This window comes from Peromyscus maniculatus, chromosome 17 (genome assembly GCF_049852395.1).
Source record: "Peromyscus maniculatus bairdii isolate BWxNUB_F1_BW_parent chromosome 17, HU_Pman_BW_mat_3.1, whole genome shotgun sequence".
Classification (NCBI taxonomy): domain Eukaryota; kingdom Metazoa; phylum Chordata; class Mammalia; order Rodentia; family Cricetidae; genus Peromyscus; species Peromyscus maniculatus.
In genome coordinates this window covers 13,838,026-13,864,879 of record NC_134868.1, presented here as the reverse complement: position 1 = coordinate 13,864,879, position 26,854 = coordinate 13,838,026, and the positions used below count along the sequence as shown (strand labels likewise).

At 41.4% G+C, this 26,854-nt stretch overlaps 1 protein-coding gene across 3 annotated transcripts in view; it reads left to right on the top strand.

Moving 5' to 3' along the window:
* Aadat (aminoadipate aminotransferase) overlaps positions 1–17,013 on the top strand; it is a 37,844-nt gene extending 20,831 nt beyond the window's left edge. For all 3 annotated transcript variants that reach the window (XM_006970934.4, XM_042262594.2, XM_042262593.2), the window contains exons 5-13: positions 2,113–2,322; positions 4,557–4,622; positions 6,908–6,990; positions 7,468–7,564; positions 9,897–9,958; positions 10,986–11,050; positions 13,415–13,521; positions 15,226–15,327; positions 16,663–17,013. In XM_006970934.4, coding sequence (XP_006970996.2) covers positions 2,113–2,322; positions 4,557–4,622; positions 6,908–6,990; positions 7,468–7,564; positions 9,897–9,958; positions 10,986–11,050; positions 13,415–13,521; positions 15,226–15,327; positions 16,663–16,704 — 834 coding nt within the window. In that variant the 3' untranslated portion in view covers positions 16,705–17,013. The remainder of the gene's footprint in view (positions 1–2,112; positions 2,323–4,556; positions 4,623–6,907; positions 6,991–7,467; positions 7,565–9,896; positions 9,959–10,985; positions 11,051–13,414; positions 13,522–15,225; positions 15,328–16,662) is intronic.
* Positions 17,014–26,854: the final 9,841 nt, after the last annotated feature.

The window sequence follows — 26,854 nt, the reverse complement described above, 5'->3', positions numbered from 1 at the left end:
AATAAGATGAAGCAAAAACTTTCCTGTCGAAGTTGGGCACCGGAATGCAACAGAAAAGAGTCCCAAGAGCAGGCACAAGAGTCAGAGACTCACTCGTTTGCACAGTCAGGAATCCCATAAAAATACTAAGTTAATAGCTATAATACATACTCAGAAGAACTGGTATAGACCTATGTGGGTCCCGTGCTTGCTGTTTCAGTCTCTGACCTCATGTGTGCTGTGGTGATATATTGTGTACCCCAATATGTTGTGTACCCTAGTAAACTTATCTGGGGATTAGAGGACAGAGCCAGACACTAGATTAGACATAGAGACAAGGCAGTGGTGGCACACACCTTTAATCTTAGCTTTCAGGAGGCAGAGATTGATCCGGATCTCTGTGAGTTCAAGGCCACACTGGGAAGAGAGCCAGGTGTGGTGGCACATGCCTTTAATCCTAGCACTAACTAGCCATAGAAGTCTGGGGGTTCTGGACAGACAGACAGGAAGTGATAGAGCTGGGTGGAAAGAGGGAGTGATGTAGCTGAATGGAGAGAGGAAGTAAGATGGCAGGGCACAGAAAGGTATGTAAGGCGTGAGTATACAGGAAGTAGCTTTCTCTTGGGCTGAGGATTTCCTAGAAGTAAAAACTTGTGGCTGGTTTATTCTATTCCTCTGATCTTTGAGCTTTCACCCTGAAGTCTGGCTCTGGGTTTTTTTTTTTTTTTCTGGGTTTTTTATTAATAAGATTGTTTAGCAATTTGTGTTACAATGTGTCTTGCTTAGCTGGTTCAGAGTGCCTTGTTCTCCTGGCAACCTCCACTCCTCTGACTCTTAACATTTTTCTACCTCCTCTTCCACAGTCTTCACTGAGCTCTGAGGGGAAGGATTTGATGGAAACCTCCAATTTAGACTCGCTCTCCACATAATGTCTGACTGTGGGTCTCTGTATCTGTGAAGGAAACTCTTTCTACTTTTTTTTTTTTTTTTTTTTTTTTTTTTTTGGTTTTTCGAGACAGGGTTTCTCTGTGTAGCTTTGCGCCTCTTCTGGAACTCACTTGGTAGCCCAGGCTGGCCTCGAACTCACAGAGATCCGCCTGGCTCTGCCTCCCAAGTGCTGGGATTAAAGGCGTGCGCCACCACTGCCCGGCCACCCTTTCTACTTATAATAAGAACTTCTTAACCATCAGTCTTACCAATCTGCCTAGAGAGACATAATGGCTAGTGTTGGTTGTCAGCCTGATTAAGCTGAGAATTCTCTCTCTCTCTCTCTCTCTCTCTCTCTCTCTCTCTCTCTCTCTCTCTCTCTTTCTCCCTTCCTCCCTCTCTCTCTCTTCTCTCTCCCTCTGTACCTCTTCCCCTCTCTCCCCCTACTCCTTACCTCTACCCCTCACCCTCACCCTCTCTCTCTTTTCCCGACCATCATGATGTGAGCTATATGCTCTCCTTGTCTCCAGGGCTGAAATCTCGGAAACCATAAGCCTATATAAATCTGTCCTTCCTTAAGTAGTTTTGTCTGGATACTTGGTCACAGAATTGCAGGATGCATATGATGTTGCCCATAATCATTCCTAGGTACTGATGAACATGTTCTATCTCTTGTAAGATAATTCTGTCAGAGAAGGCGTGTCTCAAGCGCTGGCAGCTATCAAGCTTTATTTCTCTCACACTGCACACCCAGCCCAAGGCTACCACAGTTCACTCCCTGGCATCTTCCTTCCAAGCCCCAACCTCACAGAAGCACCCTCGGTTGGGCAGGTTGCCAGTCTTGGAGCAAATGGAAAAACACATAGACACCCGAGAGCTGGTGTTTTACAGTTTCTGCTTAGGAAAAAAGAGCACATTGATTGCTGCTCACCTTTGTGAACCAGAATAAGACACACATGACCAAGCTTAATACAGATGAGACTATGAAGTGCAAGCCTTCCCACAGGAATAGACGGGAGCTGTTGCTGGCCTCAGAGGAATGATAGGATTACATTATACAGCTCAACCCTCCGGAGCTTGGAGCTGAGTACAGTTTACATACTTAAGGGCATGAACAGTGCCGTTCTTGACAGGTTTTTAAAAAGAAAATGATGCTTACCTTTAGCAATCATACTGCATTCTTGGGCTTTCTTTTGTCCTCCACAGATGAAACCTTTGGGTGGCAACATTATTAATGTCCCCAGTGATGAGCATGGGATTATTCCAAAGGAGCTCAAAAGAATACTTTCCCAGTGGAAACCAGAAGATTCCAAGGATCCCATGAAAAAGACTCCAAAATTTCTCTATACTGTCCCAAATGGCAACAACCCTACAGGCTACTCATTGACAGGTGACCGCAAGAAGGAAATCTATGAGGTATTTACAAGAGGGTGACAAGGATGTGTCCAGGCTTCTTGTTTATCTGTGGGGAGAGTCTTCAACTCAAGTTGGTTTTATTATAGTCCTCTTGTTTTCAGGGAAGATAGCTTTTAATAAAAGGGGCTCCTTCACCTATGCCAAGCTTCCTACTAAAGTGGTAGACAATAATTGCCACATCTTTTGTTTCTGAATTTACTTTCACTTAGTTGGCATTTCTGTACATGAAAAATGGCCTTCTTGACCACCTGTTGTGAGAACACATTTGGTTTCCATTACTGGATGTTTGTGTTTGCCCTGTGTTTTAGACTTGCTGCATCTATTTGCTACTCATTGTCATTCTGGGCTACAAAGAATTTTTTGAAAAATGATAGGGGACTCTTGTTTCTAAAATCTCCATAGGTACCTATGCGGCCTTGTGCTTTTGCCATTTTTTAATATCAAGCGTATACAGAGCTGTACAAAAATCTGGAAAAAATAAGATAAAAAGCCTTCTGTAAAGTCTTGCTGCTCTACTTGAGTTCCTAGCCTTTCCCTACAAATTGCCTTAAAAATAAATGTTAAGGCCCATTTAACTACATTTAACAGAACCTAATCGTGTGCAGTGGAATCCCAGCCAGATTTCAACCAGTGCCTTTTACCTGGAAAAAAAAAAAAGGTTCAAGACATTGCTTTGATATTTATATTCTATTTTATCTCCCCTGGGATCTCTCCTGAGCTGTACTATCTACATAGTCCTCTATGACATCATTATCCAGTTCCATGGTTATGAATTTCATTTTGCATGAGATGATTTCCCTCTCGCTCAGCTCCATCTCTTCCCTGAACTCCAACTTCGGTATCATTGTGATATCTCAGTTGATGACCGATGGCATTTCAAGCATAACCTGGCCCAAATAGAACTCCTAGCTTTTCCCGAGCCCCAACCCTAACCTTCTCATGTACAACCAGCCCCATCATGCTCTCCAGCCTCATTAATAATGCCCATAAACAATTACCTTCCTTTCTCTTTTTCTCTCTCTTCTCCCTTCTTGTATCCAATTCATCCTGTGGACTCCACCACCAAGATCCTCTAAGTTGGCCCCTCTTCTCCACCACTGCTCCCACCCCCACTTCCTAAGCCACTGTCTGTCCACACTGTATGACAGACAGCAGGACATCATCACTCACCCTGTTACATTTGAGTCATAGTGTCTAACTGGTCACTGTTTGCATGGCAACCAGTCCTAGCCCCTGCTGTATGGTAAATGAAAATTTGGCCTGTGGCTTTCGAAATTCTAAAAGTTAAATAATTTTGTTACAAGTTAGTAAAGCTGTGTGACAGCGTTACTTGTTTCTCAATCTCTCTTTCTCTCTCTCCCTCCTCTCTCTCTCTACACCTCAGCTGCACCCTATATATACCAAAGCCATACTGTCCTCTTCTGTCTTTTCATCACCCCAGGTTTTTGTTCACTCCATCCCTCAGTATAGAATCCTCTTCCTTAAATTTGCATAACTAATTTAGTCTGATCATCTTGAGTTCTAATGTTACCTTGTCAGGAAGAGCTCCCCAGAGGTTTGACCAGAGTAATTTTCTGTCTTAGTTGGGGTTACTCTTTGCTATGATGAAACACCATGACCAAAGCAATTTGTAGAGGAAAGGGTTTATTTGGCTTATGCTTCCATATCACAGTTCTTCATCAAAAGGAAGTCAGGACAGGAACTCAAGCAGAGCAGGAACCTGAAGGCAGGAGCTGATGCAGAGGCCATGGGGGGATGCTGCTTACTGACTTGATCCACATGGCTTACTCAACCTGCTTTCTTAAAGAACCCAGGACCACCAGCCCAGGGATGGAACCACCCACAGTGGGCTGGGTCCTCCCCCATCAATCACTAATAAAGAAAATGCCTTACACCTGGATCTCCAGGAGGCATTTTCTCAATTGAGAGTTCCTCCTTTCAGATAACTCGAGCTTGTGTCAAGTTGATATAAGACTAGCCAGCACACTATCCTATCACTCTCCCTCAGATGTGACCTCTATTTAATTCTTATTCATCACCCAGCTGGCTTATGCACATTCTGACTTGCATGAGAAAAAGAGCCTTTAGCAACTCATTCATCTCTAACCTCAATGTCTAGGATATCAGAAACTCAACAGTTCATGAGTGGATGAATGAGAATAAAGAACTGTGATTCCAATCATTTTCATTTCAGACAACTCCTAAGAAATAAATATATTGTTTTAACCTTTTAGCTTGCAAGGAAATATGATTTCCTCATAATAGAAGATGATCCTTACTATTTTCTCCAGTTCAACAAGGTATGTGATCTTCTTACGTCACTATCGGAAGATCATTTGTTGTAAGTTATTAGCTGCAATGAAAGTGAACCTGACTTGAGTCAAAGGTACTTTTTGCTCTCACAATGAACTTGAATACATAGTTAGTGCGTTCTCTATAGTTTTTCCATCTTCCAGTCTTGCCGGTTTTCTTTTTTGTATTAATGCTCCTTCTAGAAGTTAGTTCCCTTTGGAAGAACAGCTAGTTCTCTGAAACATGCATTTAGATGAGCAGAGCCCATCAGGCTGGTGGTGCTGAACTCCAAATCCTGTTTCACATTACCTCAGACATCAAATGAGGGCCATGGCATTGGCTTTGTTGGGTCCAAAGTCTCGCAATAATGGTGAACAGACCACCAAAGTTTATTAAACCAGAAGCAAACTTTACTCCAGAAAAATAAAAATAAATTAAATAAATAAAACACCATGGGACACAAAAGCTTCTCAGCTAGCTGAGACCATAGCCAATGTTGGAATTCTGAGACTGTGGCAATGAAGGCGAGTACCAGCCCCCTTTTATATTATCAGGCATGGGGTGCATGCTAGGAGCCATGTAGAAACATCAGGCATTGGATGCATGCCAGAAGTCACATAGAAACAACTATTAAAAGTTAACTTCGGTCCAGGCAGTTGTTGACTATAAGGGGCAAGGGGGTTAAAAGTTAACCCCTGGCTGTTGACAGAGGAGCGGGCTGTAAAGCAGAGAGCCAGTTAGCAGTTAACCTTTAGAGCTGATGACTGTCGGTTTTCACCTCTTAAGCTTCTAATTTTATATTTCTATGTTCCTGGGTCCTTCAGTTTCATCTTGTATTTCACCTTCAGTCTGGTGACAGTAGCTGACTTGAATGATAGCAAAGGGGGGATGAGATAGTATTCAAGCTGAAGGGGAAACAGGGCTGTGCTCAGTCAATGCTCTCCATAGATACAGAAGAAAGCGCTGAAGCCACATAATTGCACCCTTGTCACATGCTCCGAGCCTTATCTGAAGGATCAAGGGTTTTTTAAGTCATCCTCACTCTAAGCGTGTGCTGCATTTCATGATGACCGTTTTCCAGCAGGCAGTCGTAGTGGTACAGGCTGAACCAGTACATGCCCTCAGGACTACAGACATCCATCCTACACTTGGATTCAGTTCCTCCCTTTACATCTGCTGAGAAGACACAAAACTTCTTTGCTGCCTAGTTTTGCAGAGCATGATTTGCCCTGCCCCCGCTCCCTCCCTGAGTGTGACCGTGAACCCCTTTCTCGCTTGCCCCTACTTTCAAAGAAAATCTTAGTGTCTGTAGGGAAAAGTCGGCTCAGGAACCCCAAGACCACACTCGCAGCTCAAAGGAGATTTATTTGCCCCAGACGGACAGAGGGCAGGGAATAAGAGACAAAGACAGAAGATAGAGAGTGGGAGAGAAGAGGAAGAGAACAAGAGAGATGAGAAGGCGTGTTTGTCCTGGGGCGTGGGCAGGATAAAAGAACTGTCTCTGGATAGAGAGGAGACAGACTAGCCCGTAGGCAAATGACAGGTTATAAAAGTGAGAGACCCAGTGTTCCGAAAAGGTATTCAGTTTTATTTGGTATGTTAATTAGGTGAGCCAAAGGGGGCTTTGGATTGCTGGACTTCAGTACTTTGATAGCTGGACCTTGATAGTCAGCCTCGGCAGGAGAGTTTGGCCAAATAAGGGAATAGACCTGGGGCCTTGCTTTAGGAACGTAATCTAATGGTCTTTAGCAAGGCAGGAGGGCTCAGAGAGAAGGACAAGGCCGGCCAGAGCCATGTTTGCCACACTCAGGATGGCCAGAGTCCCTTCAGTGCCAGCATGCAACATTAACTAAATTTCTCACCTGCCTTCGCATCCGTTTTTGTCTTTCTAGTCAGTTCCAAGGATCACCATTGTATCTGAACAACAAACACCAAACAGTGCTGGTCATCTTATCTGAGCTCATTTCTCTTGGGTCCTTCATCTAAATCTAATAACCCCAGATTTCAGTCCCATCAGGGAAAAAGGGTCTGTTGGAAGTTTCTCCGGATTCATAGTAATGATATCTTGAGCCAATAAGGAAAGCTTTGTGAGTGTATTCAGCAGAGACCCTGAGGTCAGGCTGACGCTAGGAAAAGAGCACACACACTGCGGGTCTGAAGGCCTCGACAAAGGGAAGACATCACTGCTGTGTGTGCCCAGGCTGTGACTGTGACTGCCTTCTCCACTCTGTGCAAAGCGACCTTGCACTGATCAGAGTTTGCAAACCAACAGAGGTTTCCTTCCTATTTTAAGCCCTGGGTACCAACCTTTCTCTCCATGGATGTCGATGGGCGTGTGATCAGAGCTGACACCTTCTCCAAGATCATCTCCTCTGGGTAAGGCTTGCATCTCTAACATGAAGCTAGCCTCAAGTCTTACAGTTCAAGAGCTTCTTCTCATTTAGAAGGCTTGTATTCCATTTGCCTGAAAATACACTTGATCATTAATAGGCATGGGTGCCCTATACCCTTTCAAGTATTTCACTTGAGTATTATTTTTACAATGAGTATTATGATTTCCCGTGTTCAAAGATGCTTGGCTAGTAGTCTACATTGTAGGAGGATGACCAGCATTTTGGAAACTGCTATTAGATACCATATTTAGAAATTCTTAATAATGCTTATATTGTTTTATCATACATACTTAAATTTAAGTGTTTTTGAAGTAAGAAGTAAGTACTTTGATGGGAATGTTTAAGTCATCAAGATCTACTTGTCCCTAGATCATCACTCTTTTCCTAGTGAAATCACCAAAATGATTCACATTACTTGTATATGTGGGATTGGTATAAAGCCTTTTCTCTTCCTGTGTAGGTTGAGAGTAGGGTTTATGACCGGCCCCAAGTCCTTGATAGAGAGGATTGTTTTACATACACAAGTTTCAACACTACATCCCTGCACTTTCTCACAGGTAAGCACTATTTAGTGTTGTTTGTTTGTTTGTTTGTTTTTTATAAGAATCAGATGTAGGCAAATAAGATGGACTTAAGTTGACAAGGAAGAAAAACCAAATGCTGAATCTCCATTTCCAAGACAGAATTAGCAGACCAGCATCTGCAGAGGTTTAATCTAAGCAGCAAATGAGAAATCATTTAAGCCGAGTATCGTTATGCTGCCTGCCCAGAGTCCTTACAAATCAGGGCATACTCATCTGGGTCTCTGGGAGAACACTCAAAGTCAGTAAATTAATAAACATTAAAAAGGGCGGGGGGCTGGAGAGATGGCTCAGAAGTTAAGAGCACTGGCTGCTCTTCCAGAGGTCCTGAATTCAATTTCCAGTACCCATATGTTGACTCACAACCATCTATAGTGAGATCTGGTGCCCTCTTCTGGTGGGCAGGCATACATGCAGGCAGAATACTGTATACATAATAAATAAATAAATCTTAAACATAAAAAAACCTATGTAGAGCTAAACAAAATAGAACTGAATTTGATGAAGTAATTCAAACAGACTTCATTTTGTTGGAATTACAATGATGTGAAGAAATCAAGCCTGTTCAATGTCTTCCAGTCCATTCCTCAGCGGTTCATCAGAAAGCATTTTAATTATAATAAAGTTAAGTAGGGAGAGTGTATAAATTTCCTCCAAAGCTTTGAAAAAGAACTGGGTTTGGAAATTATTATAATCTTGAGAATTAGAGCTTGCGTGTTCATGCATCTGTACATGGGTTCACATGTGTGTACAGATCAGCAGCCGGCTCCAGAGGTCTTCCTTAATTGCTCTCCACGTTACTTTTTGAGACAAAGTCTTTTAGTGAACCTGGAGCGGCTAGATAGGCTGGTCAGTAAGCCCCATGGATCCTCTCATGTCCAGCTCCCCAGGGCTGGGGATACAATTTCCTGCGGCTGCAGCTGGCTTTTTACTTAAATAATCTGAACTCAGGTCCTTGTATTTGAGTAGCAAATACTTTACTGACTGAACCAGATCTTTGGCCCATAAAACAAAAAGTTTATATCTCATAGGACACACACTTTATGTTGTACATCCTATAAACATCCCCGTGTTTTACTGAACAAAGAACTTTTCTCATATTTTTATACCTTATCAACAAAAGTTTATTACAACAGAGTTCCTCCACCTTAAATAGAAAATCTCTCAATATTTAATAGAATATACCTGCCATATATGTTTAGAGGACTAAGGATATAGCTCAGTGGTTTAATATACACTTAGCAGTCATTTGGTCTTGGGTTTGATCTCTCACACCACCAAAAAGGAAAGAAAGAGAATATCATATATGTTTTCAAATTTGCAGAGGCATTCTAGTCCAGGAGTCAATAGCATGGACCTGGAGCTGGTAAATTTGTCTTGGAATCCAAGCTCTATGAGCAGTTGTTTAGCATAAAGAAAATTAACCTTTCTGCTTCAGTCTCCTTATCAGCAAAACAGAACCAATCTTCTTTAATTATTATGAAGGTTCAAATACTCAGATCTATATTAATAGTCAATACAGAGCCTGGCTCTGTATTCGAGGTAATTTTTGCTTTTTTTTTTTTTTTTTTTTTTTTTTTTTTTTTTTTTTTTTTTTTTTTTTTGTCTTGTGTGTGTTTATGGTCATTTGTATATGCATGGGCATGGATAGGCCAGAGGTCAGCATCAGGTGTGTCCATTTCTTTATTTATTTGTTTGCTTATTTTTGAGACAAGAGCTCTCACTGAACCTGCAGCCTGCTCACTAGCCAGCCTCAGGAATTTCCCCTGTCCCCAACACCCCACCACCACCACCCCACACACACCCCTTGCACTAGACTTATAAGTGTACACCATTATGCTCAGCATTTTGCAAAGGCCATGGTGTCTGTACTCAGGCCCACATGCTTCTGCAGTAAGCATTTGATTAACTGAGCCTGTGTCCTGTTGTCGTCCTGGTTTTTAATGAGAGTTTGTTGAAGTGAAGCCAATACGACCCTGGCTCCTTGCTGCATCCTTTTGTGTGTTGGCGAACAAGCAGAAGTGATTGCCTTTTGTGTTTAGAAAGTACAAGCTCGTTGGTGGCGCATGCCTTTAATCCCAGCACTCGGGAGGCAGAGCCAGGCGGATCTCTGTGAGTTCGAGGCCAGCCTGGGCTACCAAGTGAGCTCCAGGAAAGGCGCAAAGCTACGCAGAGAAACCCTGTCTCGAAAAAACAAAAAAAAAAAACAAAAAACAAAAAAAACAAAAACCAAAAAAAAAAAAAAAGAAGAAATTACAAGCTCAGTTTTGAGAATGAACTCTGACATTTCGACTGTCCTGTCTTTCAGCTAATGATATCACAGCTTCTGTACCAATGGGGAGAAGAGGGCTTCTTCGCTCATGTTGACAGGTACTGCGTCTGCTGTTAGGATTTTTGTGAGCAAAATAGAAGCCCGGAATTCAAAGCACAAACGATCCCAAGTACTGATCTATTATTTTCCCTTCTCTTGTAAAGATTTATCTATTTTTCGTTTGTGTATATGAATGTTTGCTTGTATATGTTTGTGCACCACGTGCCAGGTGCTTGGGAGGCCAGAAGCAGACACTGGATCCCCGGGAACCAGAATTACAGACTGTTGTGAACTAGTTAGGAGATGATTATAAACTGTTAGGTCCATGCTGGGAACCCTACCCAGGTCCTCTGCAGAGCAGCAACTGTTATAGTCATTGAGCCGTCTCTCTATCCCCTTTATTCTTCCTTCTCAAATCACACAAACAGAATAGTCTCTTTCTTTTAGTTGTTTTTCACATAGAAAAAAAGTCTTCTCAGCAGCATTCAACGTCTGGCCTGAACTACTGTCCACCCACACCAACACCACAGTGACTCAGGTTAGGGGTCACCATTTTAGTTGAAAAACTATCCACACACATAAACATTTTAATCGGTAATCAGCTAAGGACATGGGAACTAATTCAAGTAAGGCTGAGTGAAAGCACACTTTGCCTGGTCCTGCTTTTGTTATGGAAATGTGGTATTTCCCCAGTCAGTAGAAACAAGCAGGGACTGATCCCCGCCCTGTTCCTAGACCAGTGACTCAGCGGTTCAGTACAGCTGCCTTTCATCTCCAGTGTCCTCCTTCACTGAAGATGACATCACTTTAGTCAACTAAATGCAAAGGTCTCTCCTGCTACTTCCGCTACACCTAAACTCCATATTTTATAGAGAAATGGATTTTGCTCTATTAATTTTTACTCTTTAAGTTCTCTATAATAAAGGGGGAAAGAATTTTTTTGAAGCTTTTCAGTACACATGTCAAAGCAATACTGTGCTCTCTTATGAAGCAGTCAAAGCAGGAAACTTACAGGCTGGTGTCCAGAGCTCTTCTTGAGTCCGTGGCCAGTGCTCTGAACTCATAATCCTTGTCATTGTCTCCTAGAATCATTGACTTCTACAAGGACCAGCGAAGGGCAATATTAGCAGCTGCAGACAAGTGGTTAAGTGGTGAGTGGAGAGCATCTGGCATTAATATAAATATAAACAGTAGCATCTCTAGAGTGGATTGTTATGCCCAGATCGCAGATACCCCCAAAAGACCACCACGGAGACCGAATCCTGCATGTAAAAGCAAAGAGTCTATATTTCAAGCTCCAGAGCTTGGTCCCTCTGTCTGTCCAACACAGCGGTGAGAGCAGAAAGCCCTGCGCTCAGGTGGGGCAGAGTTTTTAATCATAGCAGAGGTTGGGGTAAGGGGATTTCCAGGGTCCAGGACCCTGATTGGCTGACAATTGTCTTGGGGTATCTGTAATACAAAAAAATGGGTGTATGATAGACTCAGGGACATCTGGCCACCTTACCTAATGGTTGGAATGTTTGGGGTGTCAGGTACTTCCTCACCCCTGGGTAGATCCCTGGGTGGTATCAGAGCAAGGCTTTTCCTGGATCTGGGTGTTGCCGGCCAGTAAGCCAGTCATGGAATCTGTGTCTAGGCCCCTAAGCCTGTCATGGCTGCTGTGTGGTCAAGCTATTTTGGGGCCCCTTCACAGGGTGACAGACAGACCACAGCATGTGACCAGTCCTGGTGTGGGAGAGACGGTAGTGGAGGTAGTGGAGGTGCTTTCTGGCAGAGGAAGGGCTGCCCTAAGGATAATCAAGTACCACATTGTCAACCCTTGAGTTCTATCATCTCCGCCATCATGCTGGAAGTTTGGGGTGTTTTTTTGTTTGTTTGTTTGTTTTTAAGTCAGGGTCTCATGTAGCCCAGCCTAGCCTTGAACTTCTGGCTCTCCTACCTCCAGTTCTCAAGTGCTCAAACTGTAGATGTATACTACCACACCCAATTTATGAGGTGCTGGCAATGGAACCTGGGACCTCATGCATTCAAGGCAAGCACCCTATACACTGGGCTACCTGTTGACAACAGATTTTGTGGTTCTAAGGAGACAAAAGAAAAACAAAAACGAAAACAAAAAAACAAAAAAAAAAAAACCTCAGTCAAAAAATTAGCGAGCAATATTACCACAGCTGAAGAAAACCCATCTTCAACAAAAACTTTCAGAGATTTAGTTGTTTCAAAATTTTGTTCCCTGTGGGGTGTTTACCCACCACCCCCACAGCTTCCCAGAGTTTTCTTGAGTGTGAGCAGCAGGAAATATTAGTTAGAAGGATTTATAGCGGAGAATCTTGAGATAAACAGATAGAAAATAAAGGATAGCCTCGAGAGGGCCTGGAACCTATTCCAACGGGCCCGGACTGTCTCTGGTCCAGGGTTTTTATAGAGACGCCAAGGGGTGGAGCAAAAGACCTCCTCCCCCAGCACAGCCAAGTGCAGACCATCTCAGACACCTGCACTCAGGCCCGTGGTCCTGATCATCCTCTATTTGGACCTGCTGGGTAAAGCCACGAGGAACCCCAGAACGGGCTCCCACAGTTCCCAAAATGCTTTGTTTCTAACTAAGAACAAAAACAAGTGGTATGGTATAATTTCAAACTTGTTAAAAATCCTTTGCCTTCTATTCATTAGCCACAAATATTTGCTTAATATTTTCTATTGTTTCTTCTAATTTAAGATGGTTTTTTTTTCATGGAAAGAAGTCAGAGAAATTACCCAGTTTTAATTATACCATTAAAAGTGCAAATGGTGTAAAGGTTAATAAGTCAGAAATTTCGGTGCCTTGTGTCTGTCATCTATCATTCTCTGTAAAGTTTTCACTTAAAACAGAACTATATCTGTATGATAAGAGTGCTTTCCTACCATTTTGTACAAGAATGGTGGCAAAATATTATTGTCAAGATTTTTTAAGTAATTAAAATCAAAATACTTGTCCTTTCTCCTCAGTTTTTCTGTCATCATATTTACCCGTAAAGCTTACAGATGCAGCTGGAATTCTTGGGTTTAAGTACTTTTATCCCAATTAATTACATTTCTGCAGAAATTAATCCATCTGGGCATCCAAACTATTACATAAATAATAGGATTTACGAAATCCAAGGAAACTCTAGAAAGAATTGAAGAATCAACTTTAAAATTGAAACAGCCATTTGTCTTAGGTGTGAGTGTGAGTCTAACTGCGTGACAGACAGACAGACAGACGCGTTGAATTTCTTGCTCTCTCTGAAGGCTGACAGCACTCACTGCACACGGGAGCTGCTGTCTCCCCATGCTCAGCCGCTGACCCCAACCCTGAGTTCTTTAAATAAACCCAGGGCATCAGTTCGGCCATCTTGCCAAATCGTGTCTTTGAGACACTTTCACATCAACCAGTTATCTCGAAGAACGTATTTCCAGTCACTGCACCTGTGCTGTTGGAACTGGAAGTTTGGCGTCATCAGAAATGTCCGGAAGATGCTGTCTCCTTTTGTTCGTAGGTTTGGCCGAGTGGCACGTTCCCAAAGCTGGGATGTTCCTGTGGATTAAAGTAAAGGGAATCCCCGATACAAAACAACTGATTGAAGAAAAGGCTATCGAAAAAGAGGTAAAAGTGGGAGGGGACTAGCAGAAAATGTCTGCTATTTCTTTGAACTAATTCTCTTCAAATAGGGTAAAAAGATGTTTTATGGCCCAGCCACTTGTGATGTTGGGATTATTATTATTAATTATTTCATCATTAAATTATAATACATTTTGAAGTTACCGTTCAGATGGGCTAAATGGATAGAAATACAGTCATTCTCATCAGTCCCCAATTTCAGACATCCTCCTTGGGTTCGATTTCAGAGTCTCCCCTGACCATGTATGTAGCTTTGGGTATCTTGCACTCCTGTGATTTACTGAAAAAGACAGTAAGAGCCCTTTCCTGGGCCAGCAAGACAGCCAAGCAGGTAATCCTGGTGCTTTGGGTTTCTGTTGCTGTGAAGAGACACCATGACCACAGCAACTCTTATAAAGGAAAATGTTTAATGGAGTGGCTTACATTTTCAGAGGTTTATTCCATTACCATCATGGTAGAACATGGTGCTGGAGAAGTAGCTGAGAGTCCTACATCTTGGAGGCAACAGGAAGTGGACCAAGACACTGGGTGATATCTTAAGCATATGAGACCTCAAAGCCCTCCTTCACAGTGACACACTTCCCCAAAAAAACCTCCAAATAGTACCATTCCCTTTGGGGGCCATTGTAGCAGGCTTTTTTTTTTTTGTAACTTCCAGCCCCCAAATCATTATACAGAGATTTATTATTAATTATAAAAGCTTGGCCTATAGCTTAGGCTTGTTTCTAACTAGCTCTTATAACTTAATTTAATTTAGCCTGTTTCTATTCATCTATGTGTTGCCACGTGACTCATGGCTTTTACCTCTCCTCCTGCATCAGGCTGGTGACTCTCTTTCTTTTTCCCAGAGCTCTCTGTCCCCAGAAGTCCTGCCTAACCTCTTCCTGCCTATCTAATGGCCATTCAGTTCTTTACTAAACCAATCATAGTGATGCGTCTTCACACAGTGTAAAGGAATATTCTGCAACAGGCCATTTTCGTTCAAACCACCACACCTGGTAAGCAGGTAAGGCTTCTGTGCTAAGTCTGGCAACTGGCCTGAATTCAGTCCTGGAACTCACACAATGGTGCAGGAGAGGATCCGACTCCACAGACTTGTCCCCACACCACCACACGCACACGATTGCTTGCACACCCACACACATTCACTCATGCACAAACAGGAGGAATCCTGCCCCATCAAGTCCAAGTCCTGGTCATGATTAGGTGGCCTTTACATTTCAAAGTTCCTCCCTGAAAGACTGGTCCCCACTCTTTCTTAGGCCAACATCTAGTTGTCTTTCGGGTCCCAGTTAGAAATCTCAATGTTTGCGTTTGTATTAGTTTTGTAGACAGGTTAGCCACTTATTCTTATCTTACCATTTCTTTCTACCCTGTCCTCTTTACATTGAAACTTAAGCGTTGGTGTTTTCTTCTCACTTTCTATGCATTCTTTATATGTGGAGAAGAAATAGCATTGGTCATATCGATGGTAAATAATTTTCCCAATTCTATGCACTCAGGTTTGTCTATTGCATGCCATATGTATTTTTGTATGATGTTTTTTTTGTTCTCTGTTGTGATTTATTACTTCAATAATGGCTTTTAAGCTTAAAATATTCCTCCCTAACAGTAATACTGCATTTCTATAAATTTTCTTTTAGTTTTTCTTCAGTGGTATAACCACGTATTTTCTGCAACCCTTCACAGGTCTTATTTGTTCCTGGAAATGGTTTCTTCATCAACACCTCAGCCCCAACTTCCTTCTTCAGAGCATCCTTCTCTCTGGCTAGTCCAGAGCAGATGGATATAGTGAGTATGCTCCTTAGTCACACAGCCTCCTGGTTCTGATGTTGGATGTGTGTGCTCCCCTTGTAAGTTAGAAATGATTTCATGTCTTCTTACACTTCTGAAAGCCAGGTTTTAGTGAACCAGTCACGAACTGTCACTAGGCATCTGTAAGGCAAATAAAACTAGAGTTGAAGTTCATCGTCTCTTCCAGTAACGAGCCAGAACTTACTGAACTGTACTGGCGGGGGAGCGGTCCAACAGGTTCTGGGGTAGTGTCTTTTTCTTCCTTCTTGGAATCACTTAAAAGGAAGAGTAAAATCATAAGCCACTGGCCTGTTTCTCTGAAGAAAAAAGGACTAAAAAGATAGTAAGAACTGTGTGCAGAGAAACACAAGAGGAAAAGCTAGTAACCAAGCACTGCCTTTGACCTTCAGAAGTGTGTGTGTGTGTGTGTGTGTGTGTGTGTGTGTGTGTGTGTGTGTGCCAGGACAGGCCCCCTATGTATCCTCTCTTTTCTTCAGAAGAGTGTGTATGTGTGCCGGGACAGGCCCCCTGTGTATCCTCTCTTTACTTCAGAACTGTGTGTATGTGTGCCGGGACAGGCCACATGTGTGTGCTCTCTTTACTTCAGAAGTATGTGTATGTGTGCCAAGACAGGCCTCATGCGTGTGCTCTCTTTACTTCAGAAGTATGTGTATGTGTGCCAGGACAGGCCTCATGCGTGTGCTCTCTTTACTTCAGAAGTGTGTGTATGTGTGCCGGGACAGGCCACATGCGTGTGCTCTCTTTACTTCAGAAGTGTGTGTATGTGTGCCGGGACAGGCCTCATGTGTGTGCTCTCTTTACTTCAGAAGTGTGTGTATGTGTGCCGGGACAGGCCACATGCGTGTGCTCTCTTTACTTCAGAAGTGTGTGTATGTGTGCCAGGACAGGCCACATGCGTGTGCTCTCTTTACTTGCTTCCCATGTTACTCATATGCTGTCCATAAACTTGCTCTGCTTTATATATGAACAGATTTGAGCAGTCCAAACTATGTTATATTTGTAGAGGAGAGGGTTATGAAAATGCAGACTATTTATACTGTGAACAAAACAGAAAACGATGCATGAAAGTTCTAATAAAAAAAAATCTGGAAATTTGGATAAGCCTGGTGCGTGAATCTGGAAACTTGTATCCTTATCCACATCTCAATGGCTCCCGAGGGCATTCTACCCAGACAAAGCTGTTGTCAAACTTACTTTTCACTGTCTCACCCCAACTTCAGGTGGATATTCTACTAAAATCTCCAGGGTGATGAAAGAGTTTCCCAAAGTAACATCCTCATTTCATCCATTCTTATCTCTTTCCTGTTTTAGGCCTTCAAGAGACTGGCCCAACTCATAAAAGAGTCCACATGAAGAAATCAAGCTAAGCGTTATACTCATGATTTTTATGTAAGTTATTCCCGTACTTTGCTGAAGAAATGGTTGTTGCGCTTTGACTGACAGAGTGGATCCAGTTCATGAAAAAACACATGTTGCCTCTGTGTGTCTGCAGCAATTTAACTGAACAACTTTAGAGTGCCTCTCAGTCCACTGTATTGCCAAAGTATTTTTCTGATCTACTTTTGCCTTTTGATTAATTTTCAACTCACAAAAGATTAAATTTTATTGTAAAGAACGAAATAGCTGCTTTACAATGTCCAATAAATTTTTTCTTGAAATTAACATAGTGGGCTGAATTATTTTCAAATTGCAAGGAAATCAGTGAAAATGGTACACAGTGTGCAGTTTTTTCTACTCTGAGAAAATTTCAGGAACATTTATTGCAAAAAATTGTTATAATTTGACAATTATAAATTACTTTGTAATTTGTGGTGCCAAAAAAAAATAACCTCTTTAAAATTAAAATTCTGAAACTAAACCTACCAAAAGGAATCATACATGTTAATTCCAAGGAAGAAAGAGGAAATTGTGGTCTTAGAAAACTTTACTTATATTTTCATGGTGCTCCATAATTCACAAAGGCACAATTTGTAGATGTTGTATTAGCTGATGTTTCCTTCATCCTCTGAGGTATTACATTGATTACTTCTCTAGCTGGTGGTGAGACCTGCAAGAATGGAGTGGATAAGTGAAGTGGACTAAAGTCTCATGCAATAGCCAACTATTCAGACAATTTCCACTCCGAGGGTTAAGAGGAGTCACCTGAGCAGAGTGTACAATCATGAGGGGCCCGTATGACAGGCAAAACGTACTGTACATGGCAAAAAAAAAAAAAAAAAAAAAATTCCATATAGGCATATAAACAAATAACAATAGCCAGTTGTAATGAATAATATAAAATAAACTCATTCCTAACTGCTACACCTGGGAGATGCACAAAAGCATGATCTAAGAACAATTGTGTGTTTTTTAGGAAACTAAGGTCACAAGACCCTTGTCTTATTTTCTTGGCTTTTGTCATAAGCACTCAGAATTCTCATCACATGACTCCGTTCTTGGACCAGGTTCTGACATCTTTCCCTTTTTCATTTTTTAGTAGTAGGATATCCAGAGTGGTTTTGATTTGAGATGTAGTAGATAAATTTAACTGTTATTTGATGCATGAGTATCCCATAAGCAAGCAAATTATAAATGTAATGAATAATATTAGGATAGTGAAAGCATTGTGTGTAATACTCCGCCACCAAGAACATGGATCCAAATTATGTCCAGCACTTTTGATTACATTATTATATTGATCAGAAAGATCTAGAGAATAACTTGAAAAGAGACTTACATGATTAGTAGTTCTGGGCTCTTGTAGAACATAAGCCCATATTTCCCTGTTAATGTGAACACAAATGTTATGATGCACTATGCAAAAGGGAAGTGATTCAAATTCCAAGGAAACTTAAATGTAGTCCCTTCTTTGGATGAATGAATGAGTCTATTACAGTCCCAAGGCCCAGTCATAAACACAGAGTCATCAGGAAAGATAACAAGAGTTGAATCCATCCAATCTCCAAGTTGAAGCAAAGAGGATGAGGAACATGAGACCAATACACATATTCAGAGGCTCTCACTGGAGATGCACAGGTCAAAGTCACTTCAGGAGAAGATTCTCAGGGCTCTGTGTGTTTTGTAGAACGACTTCTCATTTGGTGCTTAGAGCTTTAACGTGGCCCCAGGAGGGCAGACTTGACTTCTGATGATATGGTTCATATCTCCTTTGCCCTTTATCTGGAGTTTTCTTTCTGATGACTTCCACTATCTCCTTGCCCTTCCACCATAGCCCTTGAAAGCCCAGGGCTGGAGGAGCCAAGCAGGAATCCATATTGTTTTGGTACATCCATCTGCAATGACAGACGCATACCCCTTGCCAGTTTTCTTCTGGGGAAGTGAAAATCGGGTAGGTTAATGCATCAGATTGCTTATTTCCTACTGCAATAAAACCAGGGAGGTTAGAGTGTGCATAGGTATGAGAAATAAACAAAGGACATGTGTGGATTTTAGCCAGATGTTATATTTAAGGGTTTATGAATTAACAGTACTAGATGAATCAAAACAGTTAGTTCCACCCAGTGAGCTGAGGAAAAAAGTATTAATAGAGTGTTGAATATCTGGACCATGAATCCCTTAGATGACCCATCCTGTTGTACTATAATACCTGCAGGAGACAGTTTGGTGGGTAAATTAACTAAGTTTAAAGTCAGGGAAATAGCCACACAACACACAAATGCTTCTTTTGGTCTGCATTCAAATAGCTGTAGTTCTTTTCCTGCCTCTCAGGGTGATATGTGAGGACTATCCAATGCCACCTTTCTCCTACAGTTGTAAACAGGTTGGTTAGTGAATTGCAAATACCAAGTGCAGCTTATAGGGCCAGGGAGGAATTGAGCAATGAATTCCTTCTTCCCTGTGTACCCTCGCTTGTCTAGGTTGTAAAATTAGCTTTTTCATAGTCCTCGCCAAAAATCAGAGAGAATCCAAAGTTAGATTGATTATCAAATCCCTCACCTCACACTTCAGGGTTATTTTCAAGCACTGGCAATGCGTATCTAAAGGCGGCTCGGATAAAGAAGCTGAGAGAGTCAACACCAGCATAGTTATCAGTGGTCAGTGGCACTGTTTTGACTTTCAGTTTTTCGTGAAAAGGGACACCCCCTTGTCCCTTGTTACCAGTTTTAAGGTTTGATCATCCAGATTATATTCCTTCAAGGAATTAGTCAACTTTTCTTCGTGATTAATACCTTCCTTAAGAATTTGATAACAGTCCAAATTAATGCCCAGATGTCTCTTTTTTCTTTCATTTTTCTTTATTAAGAAATTTTCTACTCACTACACATACTATTTACAGATCCCCCTCCTCCCTCCTCCCATCCCCCAGCCCTCTTTCCCAAGCCACCCCACATCCCCACATCCCCCAAATCGAGGTCTCCCATGGGGAGTCAGCAGAGCCCAGCACACTGAGCCTAGGCAGATCCAAGCCCCTTCCCACTGCACCAAGGCTGTGCAAGGTGTCACACCACAGGCACCGGGTTCCAGAAGCCTGCCCATAGACCAGGGACAGATCCCGATCCCCCTGCCTGGGTGCCCCCCAAACAGTTCGAGCCAAACCAACCGCCTTCCGTATCCAGAGATACCCAGATGTCTTAGTTAAGATTTTTATTGCTGTGAAGAGACACCATGACCATGGCAACTCTTTAAAGGAAAACGGTTAATTGGGTCTGGTTTACAGTTGCATAGGTTTAGTCTATTATCTTCATGGTGGCACGCAGGTAGACATGGTGCTGGAAAAGGAGCTGAGAGTTCTACCTCTTGATCCACAGGTAGCAGAAGTGACTATGACCCACATTGGGTATAGCTTGAGCATATAAGACCTCAAAGCCCACCTCCACAGTGACACACCTCCTCCAACAAGGCCACACTTCTCCAACAAGGCCACACCTACTCCAACAAGGCCACACCTCCTAATAGTGCCACTCACTATGGACCAAGCATTCAAACACATGAGTCTATTGGGGCCATTCCTATTCAAACTATCACAGCAAGTGACTGAAAATTAAATGAAGATCTTTCCCTCTGATTTATAATGCCTTTTCAGTATTCTTTTGGACTCTGTATCATACATCTTCATCTAGATTTCCTCATCCTGGGTACCAGGAATTATAAACATGAAATCTAATAGTCATGATTTTGATACTTGTGTTCCTCCTTTCTTTAAAAATTACTGACAAGCTTGACATGAAGCAAAGCCTTCCCTGGTTTCTACACCACTATTCCCACTCACCCCGTCCTGTGAGCATCCCCACTCTCATATCTTGTAGCCCACCTCAGGTCCTTGTTCGGGTGGGCACCACTTGTTTATCACTCCAGTTGGTGGTGGGACCCAAGAGAGTGGAGTGGATAGAGATGAGGTGGACTAAAGTCTCACGCAATAACCAACTTTATTCAGAGCATCAGACAATTTGTTCTATGAGAGTTAAGAGGAGTCACATGAGTAAAGTGTCCAGTCACAAGGGCGAGCCACATGTGGCAGGCAAACCACACGTGGCAAAAAAAAAAAAAAAAAAAAAGTGTTTTTCCATAGAGACATAATCAACAACAGCCAGTTGTAATGAATAATCTGAGGTAAACTTACTCCTATCTGCTGCACTTGGGAAGGGCCACAAAAGCATAATCCAAGAACAATTCCAGGTTTTTGAAGAAACTGAAGTCACAAAACTCTTGTCTTGTTTTCTTAGAGTTTTCTCATAAGCACTCCGAATTCCCTTCTTGGACCGTGTTCCAACGTCACATAATTTTTAAATAATTTTCCTTGCTTCTGAAAACATTTTCCCATCAGGTGGGTCATGTATTATCCTCTTGAATTTATGAGATTTCCAGAAAGGGATGAAATGAATGCCACTCAGTGTCTCACTGAGCACAGTTCCCTGACTCGGTCACTCTTCTCCTGTGTTTCCACACGGACACCCGAGAGAGCAGGAGCCTACTGCAGTGTGAGTGTTCTGTGTCCATCTTCTGTCACTACTGCACAAGGCACCCCAGGGTTTCAAGAGTGTGAAGACTTTAAGAAAATTAAAGATGCTAGAAGATGGAAAGATCTCCCCCCGCTTGAGAATTAGCAGAGTTAATGTGTGAAAATGACCATACTATTGAAAGTAATGCACAAATTCCACACACGCCCCATAAAAATGACATAATTACAGAACTTAGAAAAATGACAATTCATATGAGGTGGAAAAGACAGCAGGTGGCCAAGGCCATCCTAAGAAAAACAGCAATGCTGGCACAGCACAATACCCAACCTCTGGCCACACTATAGAGCCGTATCACTGTATTGTGGTACCAGCACAAAAACAGACACATAAATTGATGTCACAGAATCGAGTGCCCATAGATAAACCCACACCTAATAGCTTCCTGATCTTTGACAAGGTGTCAAAAAATACATTGAGGAAGAACAGCCTTTTCACCACCCAGTACCAGGAGAACTGATACCCAGATGCATTACAGAGTGAGACTAGATCCGTAGCTCTCATTCTGCACACAAGTCAACTCAAAATGGATCAGCAAGCAGAAATGATCAAATGGATCAAAAACCTTCATGTAAGAGCAAAAACTCTGAAAATGCTAGTGGAAAACATAAGCCAAATTTTTCAAGACACAGGAATAGCCGAGGACTTTCTGTAGGGCTCCCAGCAGGTCTTGTAGGTAATTCAAGAGTCTGTCAAGTCAACAATCAACATTAACCATTACTAGTATTGATTCAGGGTCATCCCATGGACCATCTCACAAAACAACATGAGCAGCTACTGTTGCTAACCACAGTGCTCACAGTCGTGCGGTGCTCACCATCGTTGGGTAGAGTTGGTAAAACAATATGGTTGGTTAAGTTACAGCATTGCACTGTAGACAGACATTAGAAATGCAAAGAACGTCACGTGTTTCTGTTCATCTACTTGGCAAAAACTCCTGTCTGACTAGGATTTAGTACTTTCCACAGCATATGAGATTTGCAAATAAAGTTGATTTCCTAAAAATCAGCTCAGATGAATGTCCTACCATCCAGCTGCTACTACTGTTTTTGAAACATTGAGGATGTGCCAGAGCTCCTGAGTGTAATTCCAGGCTATTCTCTCTCACGTGTTCTGCATTCACATACTTAGCACTGAAGAGCAAACAAAAGAGAGGGTTTAGTATAATTTGAAATTCCTCAAGTTGATAGCCTTGGTAAGGCCAGTTTGGTTGTGGCTATCTTCCCAAGGCAGTGCATTTTTTGTGAACTCATATGACAGTGAGGACCTAGAATCTACAGAGTATTCCTTGATTCCTAAAACACCTCTTAATTGTCACTTGGTTTTAGGCCAAAGAAAACTGAGTGCCCAGTAATCCTCTCAGCAGTCAGGTCATACTCTAATGAGGGAAACATTTTCCTTAAAGACTGAACTTTTTCCATTGAAATCTGTGACCTTTATGTACAAATTGCTGAAACACTGCTAAACGTTGAGTCCATCTCATGGCAGTCATAAGTGCAAGGGAATAATATTCCAGATTATCTATGGATTGAACGAGTGTAGAATTGCGAAGAGACTGCAAGGGTGTTAAGTCCTGGCCAATGTCTGGAAACAGTAAGCCAGACCTCTGGTGGGCCCTGGAGATGCTGTAGTGCAGGTACATTGTTGGCTTTTCCAAATGCAAGCAAACAACTGTGACTGTTTCTCAAAAGGAAAATTAATAAAGACTGGCTGAAAGTCTGTAACAGTACATCATCTACTGTCTTGACCTTCTATAGCTGTCTTTGTTTGCTTACTGTTTCTGTTTCTTCCCATCATTGGTCGCTGTTTTATGCCAATACATCGGGACAGATAAGTCTTCACTTCTCTTTTGCTTATTTGTTCTGAGATTGCATTTTAATTCCAACATTTCTTCCTTCCTTTTCCTCCCTCCAGAACTTTCCATATATCTCTTCCTGCCCTCCTTCAAACTCATAGTCTCTTTTTTCATCAGTTGTTATTGTATGCATATATTTATTTGTATATTCATATATATTCCAAATATAACCTGCTGAGTTCATACGTTGTTACTTGTCTGTATGTTTTCAGGGCTGACCATTTGGCACTGGAAACCCAGTGGGTGTGCTTTCCCCTGGGCAGAACCACGTATCCCACTTCTGGCTTTATTCAGTCACCGGTAGTTCTTTGTATAGGTTGGAGGCCTTGTGAGCTCCTGCCCAGTTGGTCATGTTCATTATTGCCCTCCTCATTTGGCTTACCTTTGGGTGGTCATGTTGGTGAGACTTTACAGGCACAGCTTCTGGTGTTACTAGGAGACACAATCTCATAGCACATCCCTGATGCTCTGGCTCGTATAATCTTTTCTCCTCCTCTTCCATGATGTTCCCTGAGCCGTTGAGTTAGTAGTATTTTGTAGGTGTATACATTGGGATGGGCTCCACAAGACTGCATATTGATTGGTGGTGGTTTTCTGTAGTGGTCTCTGTCTGTTGCAAAAAGAAGTTTCCTTGATGAGGAGCGAAGGCTACAATTCTCTGTGGATACAGAGACACATATTTATAGATTGTTGTTAGGGATTATACTGGTTTAGTAAATTAGTGATTGTAGATTCTCAGCCATTTGAGATTCCTCTACTAAGAATTCTCTGTTGAAAAGTTCCCCACTTTTAAGTAGATTATTTTTTCCCTTGATATCTACTTTCTTGAGTTCTTTATGTATTTTGGATATTAGCCCTCTACTAAATGTGGAATTGATAAAAAAAAAAAAATCCCAACCTTTAGGCTGTTGCACTGTTTGAATGACAGTACCCTCTGCCATGCAGAAGCTTCTTGGTTTCCTAAGGTCCCACTTCAATTGTGGATCTTAGTTCCTATGCTAATGGTGTTATGTTAAGAAAGGCTTTTCCTGTACCAACGAATTCAAGGCTATTTCCTCACTTTCTCTTCTACTGTATTCGGTGTATTTGACTTTTATGTTGAGGTCTTGGATACGTTTGCAGTTGAGTTTTGTGCAGGGTGATAAGTATGGATCTATTTGGATTTTTTTTTACAATCGGCCATCCAGTTTGACCAGTATCATCTGTTGAAGGTTCTGTCTTTTTCAGTGTGTATTCTGGTCTCCTTACCAAAAATCAAGTGTCCATAGGTGTATAGATTTATGTCTGGGTCTTCAATTCAACTCCATTGATCAACATGTCTGTTGTTATGCCAATACCGTGTATATAGCTTTATAGTGAAATGTTTTTGTGCTTCCATATGAAGCTGGAAATTGTTCTCACAAGATCTGTGAAGAATTGTGCTGGAATTTTGATGGTGATCACATTGAATTTGTAGATGATTTTGGCGGGATAGCCATTTTTACTTTGTTAATCCTACTAATTCATGAGCATGGGAGATCTTTCCATCTTCTGATATCTTCTTCAACTTCTTTCTTCAATAACTTGAAGTTTTAATCATACAAGTCATTCATTTTCTTGGTTAGGGATACCCCAAGATATTTTATATTATTTGAGGCTATTATGAAAAGTGTTGTTTTCCTGATTTCTTTCCCAGTCCATTTGTTATTTTTATATAATAGGTTACTGATTTTTTGAGTTACTTTTGTATACAGCTATTTTATTGAAAGTGTTTATCAACCGTAGGAGTTTCCTGGATGAAAGTGTTTATCAAAATTTCTGGTGGAATTTTTGGGGTCACCTAATGTATATTATCATATCATCTTTAAATAAAGATACTTAAACTTCTTCCTTTACAATTAGTATCCCCTTGAGCTCCTTCCGTTGTCTTATTGCTCTAGCTAAGTCTTCAAGTACTGAATAGATACAGTGGACAACCTTGTCTTGTTCCTGATTTTAGTGGAATTGCTTTGAGTTTCTCCCCATTTAAGTTTGTGTTGACTATGGGCTTGCTGTAAACTGCCTTTATTATGATGGTGTATGTATCTCCAGGACTTTTATCATGAAGGGGTGTTGGATTTAGTTAAAGTCTTTTCTGCATCTAATGAGATGATCTTGTAGATTTTGTCTTTCTGTTTGTTCATATTGTGGGTTATGTTGGTCATTGTATATATGCTGAACCATCCCTGCATCACTAGGATGAAGCCTACTTGATCTTGATGGATGACCTTTTGATGTCTTCTTTGGAGTCAGATTGCAAATATTTTATTGAGTATTTTTAGTGTCTATATTCATAGGGAAAATTGGTCTGTAATTCCCTGTTGTTTGTGGGTCTTTAAGCAGATTGGGCAACAATGGCCTCATAAACTGAATTGAGCAATGTTCCCTTCTGTTCCTATTTGTAGAATAATTCCAGGGGTATTGGCATTAACTCTTCTTTGAAAGTCTGATAGAATTCTGCAATAAATCCATCTGTCTCTGGGATGGTTTTTGGTTGGGAGACTTTTCGTGACTGCTTCTATTTCACTAAGGCTTAAAGGTCTGTTTAAATTGCTCATCTAATCTTGATTTAACCTTGGTAATGGGTATATGTTGAGAAAATTATCCTTTTCTTTTAGACTTTCCAATTTGGTGGGGCACAGGTTATTTAATTATGTCCTTATCTTTCTCTGGAGTTCTTCCATGTCTATTGTTATATCCCCCTTTTTATTCCTAATTTTGTTAATTTGGATATTCTCTCTCTGCCTTTTAGTAAATTTGAATGAAGTTTTGTCAATCTTATAAATTTTTCTCAAGGAACCAACTCTGTTTCATTGATTCTTTATATTTTGTTATTGTTGTTGTTTGTTTCTCTTTTATTGATTTTGTCCCTGAATTAGATTATTTCTTACTGTCTCCTCCTTTTGGGTGTGATTTCTTCTTTTTGTTCTAGAGATTTCAGGTGTTGTGTTAAGTTGCTAGTATGAGATCTCTCCAAAAAATTTTTTTTTAATGTAGGCACATAGTGCTCTGAACTTGCCTCTGAGACCAACCTTCATTGTGTCCAATAGGTTAGGGTATGTTGTCTTATTCATTTTCATTGAATTCCAGAAAGTCTTTCATTTCTGTCTTGACCCATTTTCCATTCAGTAGAGAGCTGTTCAGTTTTCATTAGATTGTAAGCTTTCAGAGTATGTAATCAATTTGGAGAAAGTTTCACAAGGTGCTCAGCAGAAGGTATATTCTTTTGTGTTTTGGTGAAATATCCCATAACTATCAGTTAGGTGCATTAGGTTTATAACATCAGTTAGCTCCAGCATTCTCTGTTTAGATTTGTATGGGTCGCCTGTCTATTGGTGAGAGTGTGATATTGGAGCTTCCCCCATCAGTGTGAGTGGGTCAATATGTGATTTAAGCTGTAGTAGTGTTTCTTTTACAAACGTGGGCTCCCTTGTGGTTGAGGCAGAGATGTTAAGAATTGCAGTGTCCTCTTGTTGCATTTTTTCCTTTGATGAGTATGTAGTGCCCTTCCCCATCTCTTCTGATTAGTTTTGGTTTGAAGTCTATTTTGTCGGATATTAAAATGGCTACCTGAGCTTCTTTCTTAGTCCATTTGCTTAGAATATTTTGTTCTAACCCTTTACCCTGAGGTGGTGTCTATCTTTGATGTTAGGATGTGTTTCTTGTGCGCAAC